Source organism: Leopardus geoffroyi, chromosome C3 (genome assembly GCF_018350155.1).
Source record: "Leopardus geoffroyi isolate Oge1 chromosome C3, O.geoffroyi_Oge1_pat1.0, whole genome shotgun sequence".
Classification (NCBI taxonomy): Eukaryota; Metazoa; Chordata; class Mammalia; order Carnivora; family Felidae; genus Leopardus; species Leopardus geoffroyi.
Window position 1 is genome coordinate 62,276,939 of NC_059338.1, and position 12,528 is coordinate 62,289,466.

General features: G+C 46.3%; 1 protein-coding gene across 2 annotated transcripts in view; it reads right to left on the reverse strand.

The window, feature by feature from the left end:
• The window catches only part of PLD5 (phospholipase D family member 5), a 422,286-nt gene extending 410,120 nt beyond the window's left edge, over positions 1 to 12,166 (reverse strand). Inside the window, exon 1 of one of the 2 annotated variants that reach the window (XM_045453115.1) lies at positions 11,886 to 12,163. In XM_045453115.1, the coding sequence (XP_045309071.1) occupies positions 11,886 to 12,074 (189 nt within the window). In that variant the 5' untranslated portion in view covers positions 12,075 to 12,163. Of the gene's footprint in view, positions 1 to 11,885 lie in introns of both variants that reach the window. The other variant, XM_045453116.1, reaches the window with a different exon arrangement.
• Positions 12,167 to 12,528: the final 362 nt, after the last annotated feature.

The window sequence follows — 12,528 nt, forward strand, 5'->3', positions numbered from 1 at the left end:
CTCCTACCCATTGTGCCAGTCACAATTATGGGGACATCCCTGGCATTCAACACATGTTTGCTGAATGCAGAAGCTTGCTCAGACCCCTCACATCCAGCCAAGCACCAAGTGCCATGAACTCTCTTACGTGATGCTATTTCTTGCATCTGTCCCTCCTCAATTTTTCCACTTGTACCACCTCCTTTTGCTCCTTCCCACTTCAACCACTAAGAGAGACTAGCACTGGTCTCCCCAGTCTCTCCTGCCTCAATGCTGCAGACTCTCTGAAACGTGGATTTGCTAAATTCAAACGCCTCCCCTTTGCTTACTGAACGAAGACACCCTCCAGAGCTGATCATTCCAGTCTTCAAGCCCTGAACAGTCTCGTCTCACCCCTACCTCCGTGGGCGTTTTCACACACAGCATTCCCTTCCACAAAGCCTGTTCTCCACTCATATTTGTTCACCCACTAATCTTCCCCACAGGCTCTCTGCTGCCTGCATTTCCCTCAGAAGCCTTGGTTCAAGCCAGCCCTAACTGGCTTGAAGCTCTTCTTCCTGGGCTCCTGAGGCCCCATATAAACCCTTGGTTAGGGTTTACCCTTCCCCGGACAAGTTGTGACTTCAGGTGTCTCAGCTCCAGGAGGCTACGATTCACTCAACAATCGCTCTTAAAAGGGGCTGTAAAGGGGCGCCTGGGTAGCGCAGTCGGTTAAGCGTCCGACTTCAGCTCAGGTCACGATCTCGTGGTCCGTGAGTTCGAGCCCCGCGTCGGGCTCTGGGCTGATGGCTCAGAGCCTGGAGCCTGCTTCCGATTCTGTGTCTCCCTCTCTCTCTGCCCCTCCCCCGTTCATGCTCTGTCTCTCTCTGTCTCAAAAATAAATAAACGTTAAAAAAAAAAAAAAGGGGGGGGCTGGAAAGAATATTACAAAAGAGTGAACTGAGAGTCCATGGGGAAGGCAATAAACACAGCATCAGAACACAGTGTAATCTAAGCAATGGAATGATATGGAAGGTTGCCCAAAGTAGACGGTGAGGCTGTGGAGCAGAAAAGACCCAGGGAGGTGACAAGGAGGAGTCAGCCACGTGAACACAACAGGGACAGGGCATCACGGCCCAAAGTCTGTGGGCTAGAGAGAACAGAATAGAAGCATAGTCTGAGGAGTAACAGCGGGAGATAAGCAATAAGCAAGAGGAAAGGGCACTATACCCATTTTACTGTTTCTTTTAATAAACTACTGTGGAAATAATGATACATATAAGGTGTGAAACTAAATGTTACTTTGTAACCACCTCCTAAAAAAAAAAAGAAACAGAAAACTACTAGCCTCCCGGAAATCTCCCCAGTTCCCATTTTACCCCCAAAGGTAATCACTAATTCTGACTTCTCATATTCATTATTTAGATTTGCCTGGTTTTTTTTTTCCCACATAAATAGAATCAGTCTCTGTCTTCCTTCACTTATTAGTGTGTGTGAAAGAGGCATCCACAGCATTGCATATACAGATATATGTACATATATAATTAAACCGTTTCACTGTCTAATGTATTATATGTTGTATGAATAAATTAGAAATCGTTATCCATTCAACTATAGGATATTACGATATTACATATATGAGCATATAGGATATTCAACTATATTGGATATTAGACTTGCATTCAGTTGGGGGCTACTAAAATAATGCTTCAATAAACATTCATTTGGTGCCCACGAACACACATTTGTTTGATATACCCATAGAATTTAAATCACTGGGTCATAAGGTATACATGCATTCAAATTAGTAGAGAGTGTAAACAGTTTTCCATAGTAGCTCTATGAATTACAGTCCTTCCGGAAGTTATGAGAGTTACAGACGTTCCTCATTTTAATCAACACTTGTTATTGTCAATCATTTTCATCTCACCCATTTGTGTGACTATATACTGATGTCTGATTTCAACTGTTTGCTACCTTGATGACTGACAACATCAAGCACCTTATCATACATTTGATGGCTTGGATATACTCTTGTGAAGTTCTTGTTTAAATGTCTTGCTCACTTTGGGACACCTGGGTGGCTTAGTCCCTTAAGTGTCCTTGATTTTGGCTCAGGTCATGATCTTACAGTTCATGGTTTTGAGTCCCATGTCAGGCTCCCACTGACAGTGCGAAGGCTGCTTGCGATTCTCTCTGGCCATCCCCCGCTTGTGCGTGCATGAGTGCATGGCGCACACACACTCTCTCTCTCCCTCTTTCCCTCTCTCCCTCTCAAAATAAATAAACTTAAAAATGAAATAAAACAAATGTCTTGCTCACTTTTTGGGGGTTGTCTGTTGTTATTGATTTGTAGATGCTTTTTATATACTGCAGATACAAGCTCTTTGTCATAGAGTGTGTGTTGGGAATATGTCCTGTTTTATGATATGCCTTTTCATTCTCTTAATCTTTTACTGTCAGAGCTACCTAATTTTTTTTTTAACGTTTTATTTATTTTTGAGACAGAGAGAAACAGAGCATGAACGGGGGAGGGGCAGAGAGAGAGGGAGACACAGAATCGGAAGCAGGCTCCAGGCTCTGAGCCGTCAGCCCAGAGCCCAACGCAGGGCTCGAACTCACGGACCGCGAGATCATGACCTGAGCTGAAGTCGGCTGCTTAACCGACTGAGCCACCCAGGCGCCCCGCTACCTAATTTTAATGTAGTCCAGTTTATTAATAACAATATATCGGGATTCTTAAAATTGCTTCAGAATTTTTCCCCTAGTCCAAGTTGATAAAGGTTTTTTTATACTATTATTTTCTAGAAGCCGCATTGTTTCTAATTTAGATCTATAACCTACATTAAACTGATTTTTGCGTATGGCGTGAAAGAGAAATCAAGATAATTTTTTTTATTTTTAAAAAAAATTTTTTTTAACGTTTATTTATTTTTGAAACAGAGAGAGACAGAGCATGAACGGGGGAGGGGCAGAGAGAGAGGGAGACACAGAATCAGAAGCAGGCTCCAGGCTCTGAGCCATCGGCCCAGAGCCCGACGCGGGGCTTGAACTCACGGACCCAGAGATGGTGACCTGAGCCCAAGTCGGACACTTAACCGACTGAGCCACCCAGGCGCCCCAAGATCATTTTTTTTTTTTTTTTAATTTTTTTTTTCAACGTTTATTTATTTTTTGGGACAGAGAGACAGAGCATGAACGGGGGAGGGGCAGAGAGAGAGGGAGACACAGAATCGGAAACAGGCTCCAGGCTCTGAGCCATCAGCCCAGAGCCCGACGCGGGGCTCGAACTCACAGACCGCGAGATCGTGACCTGGCTGAAGTCGGATGCTTAACCGACTGCGCCACCCAGGCGCCCCCCAAGATCATTTTTAATGTAGATGTACAACTGAGCCAGCACCATTTTTTAAAAGACCATCCTTTTCCCACTGCCCCTCGGAACTGCCATTTCTGTCATAAATCAAGTTCCTGTCAATAATTAAGTATACACAGGTCTGCTTCTGCATTCTGTCTTGTCATCTATCTGTTCAAACCTGCACTGCTTTAATTAATCGTTTTAGAACAAGTTTTGATATATGGAAGCAGTCTTGTAACTTCATTCTTTTTCATAAAGATTATATGGGCTATTCTTGGCCCTTTGTGTTTCCATTTAATTTCTAGAATCATTTTCAACACATATACACATGCACAAACCTGCTGGGACTTAACTGGTAGTGTATCTACTCTCTAGCTCAATCTGGGGAAATTAAAAAGAGGTACCCATTTCCTTAAGAAGATGATATTTGTATCCTAATGTAAATGGTAAAAGGTTTTAGTTTTGGGGCGCCTGGGTGGCTCAGTCAGTTAAGCATCTGACTTCGGCTCAGGTCATGATCTCACGGTGCATGAGTTTGAGCCCCGCATTGGGCTCTGGGCTGACAGCTTGGAGCTTGGAGCCTGGAGCCTGCTTCGGATTCTGTGTCTCCCTCTCTCTCTGCCCCTCCCCTGCTCTCACTCTGTCTCTCTCTCTCTCTCTCAAAAATAAATATTAAAAACGCTTTTTTTAAGTTTTTAGTTTTACGTTGGAATTATTTTTTCTAGTTTAATTCTGAATATTGACTTTGTATGTAGTGGCTGTGATAACCCAGGGATATTATTAACTCATTAAGTATATCCGTGGTTTATTCTGGATTTTCAAATGTACATACTCATGTCATCTGCTAATAATGACAATTTTATTACTTTCTTTTCAATTATATTATTTCTTTTTCTTGCCTTCGTGCATTGGCTATGACCTCCCGTGCAATGCTGAAAACAGGTACTGATAGTGGCATCTCAATCCCACTCACAATCTCTGCAGATAGTTTTTCCAATATTTGTCCATTAGCTGTGATTCTTTTTAAAGAAACCCTTAGTCAGAGTAATAAAGTTTCCTTTTATTTCCATTTTGTTGAGAACGTTATCATGCTTGGGTATAGAATTTTATCATATGATTTTTCTTCACCTGTTGAGATAATCCTATGGGTTTACTTTATCCTTCTGCTAATGTGATAAATTACACTAACCGATTTTCAAATTTCACAGCAACTTTGCATTACTGAAATAAATTCAAGTTTGTCGTAATACAGCATCACTACATACGACATTACTTTTTTTTTAAGTTTTGTTTTTTTTTTTTTTTTTTTTTTGAGAGAGAGAGAGATAGAGACAGTGCAAGTGGGGAAGGGGCAGAGGGCGAGAGAGACAGAGAATCTCAAGCAGACTCCGCCCTGTCAGCACAGAGCCTGACGCAGGGGATCGAACTCATGAAACCGTGAGATCATGACGTGAGCTGATACCAAGAGCCAGATGCTTAGCTGACCCAGGCTCCCCAACATTACTTCTGTTTTTAACTGTATTTTATCCTTGTCTAAACAAGTCCTTTGAAGGCAGTGTTCTTATACTATGTCGCACTTTTTGGCATTATTTGTAACACTGTAATCATATTATAACTATTTATTAAGCCGTAAACATCTTGAGGGAGGGACTCTGCTTTGGTCTTTGTAAATTCTCCGCCATTTGGAACACAGTATATGTCACCTGAATGCTTGTGAAATGAAAGTCCTCGTGATCTGCTAACAAAGTGTTGGTCCCATAACAGGCAACGGCAATAAGTGTCGGTTGGCGGCGTCCCACCTTCTCAAGGTAACTCCTGATGGTATCGCTAACAACGTATTGGCAGGAATACAATAGCTCGAGTCTGAGAAACAGTCTATTCACAGGGCTCACTGTCCTCTGTAGAGAATAAAGAGCCATATTTATGACCCAAAGGCCATGACATCCATTCCCACGATACCAAATCAGGTAGTTCAACTTGGGCCCACTTCCTATGTTAGACGGCAGTGACATTTTCCAATGTGATTGATTCCACCTAGGAAAGCCTGCCGTGTTCTTCATTTTTCCCCATAAGCTCTGCTTAAGGGCTTGAGGGTTTTAGAAAGTGGGCTCATTTTTCCATTTGTGAGAAAAATTAAAATGTACTTCTTTGGTTAAAAAAAAAAAAAGTCTGTCTCTCAACAACTCAGTTTGGCATTTCAACTGTTCCTGAACATCCCCATTGTACTCTAAACTCACTCAGCACAATCTGTGTAGATATGAATCGTAGGCTTAACTTTATGTGTCCCCAGTATATATACTTGAAGCAACATTTCTGGGCTGATAATCTTACCAACAAGTCTACCTCTGCTTGATCATGCCACCTATCAGTCAATGCAGTATAAAAACTTTTGTTATAAAAGATCCATCAGATTTTTTAATCTCTGGAACTAAAACAGAAGAAAGGAAATCTGTTATACAGATTTAAACCTGATAGAGACACAGAATTTTGCAAAGATAAGTAAAAACTTCTAGAGAAATTGGCCACAAATTGGTATGTGGTTGTCATATGGACGAAGGGTAGAAAAGGAAATCTTAAGTCCAAGCATCTTGAGCTTCTCAAATTAAATATACTAAATATGATGTCATAGGCTACACCTTAAAATAAATCAACAAGCCACACCCAACAGAGTGCAAAGGTTTTTCAAAATAAACTGAAATGTCAACCCACAGTTAGAGAAGTCCATTAGCAGAATTAATATTTGCTACCTGTAGTCGTGACAAGTACAATAATGGACACAACATGAGGTCCATTAGAACACGATCCAGAGACATCTAAACTTCCATTACTTGACCGATGAGAGGATCCTGCCTCAGCCTAGGTTTTGTCTGTTCTGTCTATCAAAAAGCACAGGAAATAATCCTGGTAAATGTTAATGCTCTTAAACATCTACCTCCTGAAAATTATCCTATAATACACAAATTGAACAGTAGTACATAAAGATTAAAAAAGAATATTTTCTGCTTGTGTGTTCATTTGATTTCTATTTTTTTATTTTATTCTTTTCTAAATTAATTTTTAAGTAGGCTTCACACTCTGCATGGAGCCCAACACAGGGCATGAACTCACGACCCTGAGATTAAGACCTGAGCTGACCGAGATCTAGAGACGGATGTTTAACAGACTGAGCCACCCAAGCGCCCCCATTTGATTTTTAGTGGAACATTTTAAAGATTCATTCCTTCAGTTTGAACTGTCTTTGGTGCTTTACTGGTCTGCTCTGTGGGGTGTAATACTCCCACAAATTTGTTCTGTGGGACGTAAATGGCATTACATAATAGAAGCCCAGACCACAGTGGCCAAGTTTGCTCCGATCCATTTATTATTTGCTCATCATGTGAATAATTTATTCCAGGAATCAAGTGTGTGCTTCTCATTTACTTACTATTCACCGGTAACATAAACTCTATTTAGCAGGTGCATATTCACACTTAGAGGAGACAGTTTTTTTAAGTGACACACTCAACTAAACCAAGCAAGATCCTAAGGCTCACTACGAGCATGTACATTAAAGATTTGTCTACCTTTTACTCTTTACAAATTCTCCCTTCTGCTTTCTCTTTCCATTTTAAATAGGCCTTCTGAGCCATCATGCAGATAAATGAACTATCGCTCGACTTAATTCCACCAGCACAGAGCTGGGAAAGAAAGCAGGGGTTGGCGACAGAGCAAAGAGCTGTTCTCTGCTAGCAGAGCCTGCAGAGAGTGGGAACAAAAAGAGCCAGCCTCAGGGTGGCCAGGCAGGGCACAAGCAAGGGTGCCCTGGCTCAGAGCACAGTCAGGGTCCCAAAGGATAGACTGGAGGCCAGGCAGAGGCAGCCTAAAGAGCCCAAGATAGTCAGCTGGCCTTGCTGGCCAAAAGACCCATATACTCTGGGTCCAGGCCTATAATGCAGGCAGGCTGATCTCAAATGTGACATCTGCAAGCTCTCAGGTGGAAGGTAAGGGCTCCATGGATGCAGCTGGTCAAGGATGTTCTCTTTCCCTTCTTTCTGGGTCTTGGTCAGATCTCCCTTCCTCACCTCCTCGAAGCAAGCCTTGGCCTCAAAACTGTCTTTGGCCAGTCAACAGGAGCCAAATGGATGTTTTGCTTCTGGGTTGAAGCACCGAGAGATTTTACGGGATTTACCATCCTTCTCTTTAACTGCCTTGAGAACATGTATCAGGACGGAGCTTCCCCCAGGCCAGGCAACTAAGATGAGGAAAATCCCCTGGTGCTGTAGACTGGATGTTCGTGTTTATTCAAAACTCATGGTTGAAACCTAACCCCAACTGGGCTGGCATCGGGAGGTAAGGGGTGTCTGGGAGGTGATTAGGTCATAACACTGAAATCCTCATAAACAGGACAGTGGCCTTATTAAAGAGTCGCCAGAGAGCTCCCCTTGCCTTTTCTACCCTGAGAAGATGACCAAAAAGACAGCCATCAGTGAAAGAGGAAGTACCCCCTACTAGACCCTGAATCTGCCGGTGACTTGATCTTGAACTTCCCAACCTTCAGAACTGCAAGAAAGAAATGTTCACCGTTTGTAAGCTGCCCCCATCTGTGGTATTCTGTCATAGCAGTCTGAATGGGGTCTGAGAACCTGCCAACATGCACGGATGAGATACGGGAGGTAAAATACACCTCTGCAGTGTTGAGCCCCTGGCGTCAGGGGCCTGTGTGTCACTGCAACAGACACATGGATGGTCTCCCTGAATCATCCCAGGAAACCTGTGACTCCTTTCAGGAGGAATGTGAAAGTATACCCTGGTGACTCAGAGTCTTTTGCCTAAGATCACAGAGTTAATAAGAGATGGTCTACCCAGAGCCCTACTCTTAACTGCACTTTGGCAAGAGCTAAGCATGAGGGAAAATAAGGCATTCCTATCTCCATAAATGGCATCAGGAAACTTCTACACATACAACTGGCATAAAACCAGGCAAGTGAGCAGAGTAACCCCTGCAACAATCCTACGCTGAACAACAACAAGAACAACAAAATAGTGCCAACGGCATATGCCACCGCCACCGTGAGACATTATTGTTACAGTGTAACATTAATGTTACAGTGTCCTCTAAGATAGTCAAACTGTATTAAGTCGTACCCTTAAGGTGACCCAGCCCCAGGGCGGGCTGACAGAACAGGGGTGGGTTGGGGGAAGGGGGGGGGGGGTCAAAGGAATGGCTCCCTGCTCCTCTTGCTTTGCTAGACCATAATCCCTCCCTGTTATGTTATACCTAAAGTAACAGAGGACCCTACAGAATGTGAGACTTCCACTGTTTATCAAACCTAATGCCTTCCAAAGCCACTGGCATGGTGAGGCAGAAAAAGAGGCAAAAGAGTCTAAGAACCACGGGGATTATTTGCAGCTAATAAGAAAACATTCTGTGTGTGGTCAGCAATTGTACTTTTTCCTGAAATTTCCCAGTGGAATTCAAAGCCCAGAATTCATGGTACAAATCTCTGTAGCTTCTCATCAGGACTTAAGAATGCAAGAATTCTGGGGCGCCTGGGTGGCTCAGTCAGTTAAGCGTCTGACTTCGGCTCGGGTCATGATCTCACCGTTAGTGACAAAGACCCCCACGTTGGGTTCTGTGCCGACAGCTCGGAGCCTGGAGCCTGCTTTGGATTGTGTGTCTCCCTCTCTCTCTGCTCCTCCCTGTGCTCTCTCTGTCTCTCAAAAATAAACATTAAAATAGTTAAAAAAAAAAAAAAAGAATGCAAGAATTCCCCCACAAGCATTTCTTTCTTAATGGGCATTCATCTTAAGTACCGAACAACAAATGCCAAGAGACAAATTCAAGGATGGGCTGTTAGTATTCCTATCCTTGACCAATTCATGGATCTTTTCAGGTGCTGGTATAGCCTGGGGATTAGCCCTTGCAGCCTTTAAACCAGAAAAGGAGAGAGAAATTATCCTCCCTTTTAGCTAAGTGGGTGCAAGTATATTCTTCAGCTGTCCCTTTGCATCGTGTTATTGACTTTCAGACTGAGCACTGCCTCTGAAGTCTGGACAGAGTCCACACACGGCCACGTTTCATTTCAGGGAATCCCGTTAGCAATGACTGAATACGTGTGTATGTGAATCCACCCCTTATGATGCCCTTAATACTAGGTTGGCTTTTAAAGCACCAGCAAAATAACGTAGGCTGCTTCCGTGCTTGTGATCTCCATCACAATTATTAACTCACTTTTTAACCTAATAAAAAAAATGGTGGTTATCCATTTGATTAGATGGATTGATGGGATTCTTTTTAACTACCATATGTCACTTATGAATTTCTTAGGACACTCTGTAGTGCCACATATGTTCAGAATATTGTCTATCATAAAGTCAACATCACATTTTCAATATGCTAGGTTACATTTGTTATGAGTTTTTAAATTTCAAATATCTAAACAGAAATTAACATCGAACTATCTGAAACATAGCACACCACAACAGAAGACATATATTACAGACACCCCGAGCTTGAATTCAAATAAAATTTACATTTTTATGCAAATTTTTAATTCTCTCATTGTATATTCATAAATAGTATTTCATTTAAAATGTAGATGTTTCAAAGGAGCAAGAGAATATCACAAAAAAATTTCACTGGAAGTAAAGCCCCCTTTCTAACTGAAAGCAGATACAGAGAAAACCATCAGAAACAGAATACCTGTCTCATGGAATGTATTGGAGAGAGCAAACAAAAAGGCTAGGCTGATTTAAATAACAAATGAGGTGGCTTTTTTCTTTTACTTTTTCTTTTTTTTGTTTTTAATGCAATGCTGTCTTTGGAGCATCTGAGTGAAGAAGCAAGCATGGTCCTCACATGCTTTTAAACAAGGAGACTTTTCCTTTCCTTGGTCTCTGACCCTCAGGAGAGGCTGAACATCCTGCACTCATCCAGAAAGGTAAGGGTGCCAGGGCCCTCCCTGGTAGGACTTGAAACTGTCAGTGGAAACATAAAAGTGAGGACCCATTGAAGTACAAGGTGTGCTGTGTCTGACTCATGGAGATGTAGACAGAAAAGGGTGCACGACTGGTTTTCACGAACTGAAGAAAGGAAACAGTAGCTAAAAGTACAAGATGCAAATGAACACGGAAACACAGATTTTTCTACCACTGCTTAAGTCTGAACCACTCTCCCTGGTCCTAACATCCGATACCAACAGCAAGAGCCAAATTCCATGAAGATGCTCTTTGCCCCCCTTTAAACATTAATAACCACCGGTTCCCGTGCCATTTCTGGAGCTCGCATTTTTAAGCGGATTCTGCTGCCTTTCAAACAACTTGCCATCCTAGAAATCAGCTACTTCCCTGGTCTTAAGGATGTGAGACATGCTTTTGATACTAGGAAATGGTTTTCCACCCGCAAGACAGCCGGTTCCCCAACTCAAAGCTTTACACCAGAGCTTTCAAGGGACTTAATCAGGCCCTGAGAGAAAAGGCAAGGCACAGACCTTCCGTTCAGATTGTTGGAGAAATACTCCTTCCTCTCGGGAAACCAGGTGTTGCTGCAAAGCCCAGGAGAGGAAGAGAAGCCCTTGGGGGGCGGGGGGTACGGATAGGAGTCAGGACCGTGCAGCGGTATGAAATGCGTGAGTTTCGGAAGTTATCTTTCCGTCATAATTGGAGATGTGACCCAAATACAAGGAAGCCTGCACATTCCGCTAACACTCAGTTTGGTTTATGCATCTCCACGGGAAGGAACAGCATCCTCTCCTGAGCTAGTGGTGCTGCACTCTTGAGATAATTCTTAGTTTCATTTTAACATCTGGTTTAAGGAGATGCCGATGGGTCAGGCTGGAAACTATGGATCCACTAAACGTCTCTTTAGAGGGACTTTCCCCTTCCAGAATGGCCAGCCCCAGGGGCTCAGCACCAGTGCCGGGAACGCTTCCGGCGAAGCGCGCACTCCAGCGAGCGGTGGTCCCCATTCTCCAGCTCCCACCCTGCCCACGGCAGGTGCCCGGGGATCTATCTGGGCGCTCGGCTCGCCCTCCCTAGTTGGGCTCTAGAAGCGGATCGCCAACTGCTCATCCCAGAGGACAGGCTCCAGAAAACTCTTCCGGCTCGTGCGCGGACCCAGGCCGGGTGGCCGGCGGCGGCACCCTCACGGATTCGCTAACGGGCAGTTTCCAGACGAAGTAACACAGCCCCCAGGACCGTGCAGACACCCCCTCTAAGAGCCCACCGCCGCGCCGCGTTCCTTGGAGCCCCGCCGTGACAGGTCCCCTCCTCGCTCACCCCGCAGAGGAGCCCCAAGAACGCGGTGCAAATGAACCCCGCGAGAAGCCCGTGGGGAGGGTCGAGGTGCGCGGAGGGCCAAGCAGTGCCGGGAAAGGCATCTCTTCCCCTCTCCTCCCCGCAGCCCGGTCCTTCCCGGCAAGAAAGTGCAGGAGCAGAGGCCCCGGGTCGGAGGGAGGACGCGGACGCCCGGGTCCCCGAGTAGTCGGGCCACCTGCCGGGTCCCCGCGCCCGGGCCCGCCGCCCCGCGCGCGCGCTCGGGCCGCCTCCGGGGCAGGTGCCGGGCCCAGGCCCCCGGGGAGCGCGCCGCTCTTACGTGCTCCAGCTTGTCTTTCCTCCGGAGCCAGACGCTGGCGCTGTAGTCCTGCTGCTTGACGCTGCTGTAGAAGTTCGCGCCCACTCGGGTCAGGCTCGGCGAGGGCTCCTTGGGGCGGCTTTTGAGCCTCATCTGCTCGAAGCCCTCGTGGGGGGAGGCCGAGAGCCACTCGTGCTGCCGGATCTCCATCCTGACATGACCAGGCGGCGGCCGGCGCGCAGCGGGCTGGAGGGCTCGCGGGAGGCCGGGCCGGGGCTGGAGGAGGAGCGAGCGGGCGCGGGGGGCGCGGGGAGCCGAGCCGAGCCGAGCGCGCGGCCGGGCGGGAGGAGCGCGGCCGGCGGAGGGAAGGCGAGGTCGGGGGTGGGCACGGGAGGGGGAAGGTGGGACAAAGGGGCGGGGGCGCGAGGGACGCAGGGAGGGGAGCCGGCCCCCGGGAGGCCCGGCGTGCGCCGCGGTGGCCGCGACGCCCCGGGCGGCTGCGGTCCAGGCGGGCGCCCCGCACGCCGGCTCCTTGCGGCAGCGGCTGGGACTGGGCCGGCCCGGGGCGGCGGCGGCGGCGGCGGCGGCGGCGGCGGCGGCGCGGGTGGGGTGCGGGTGGGAGGGGCCGCGGCCCGCAGCCAGCCGGAGCCCGCAGGTTGGTGCA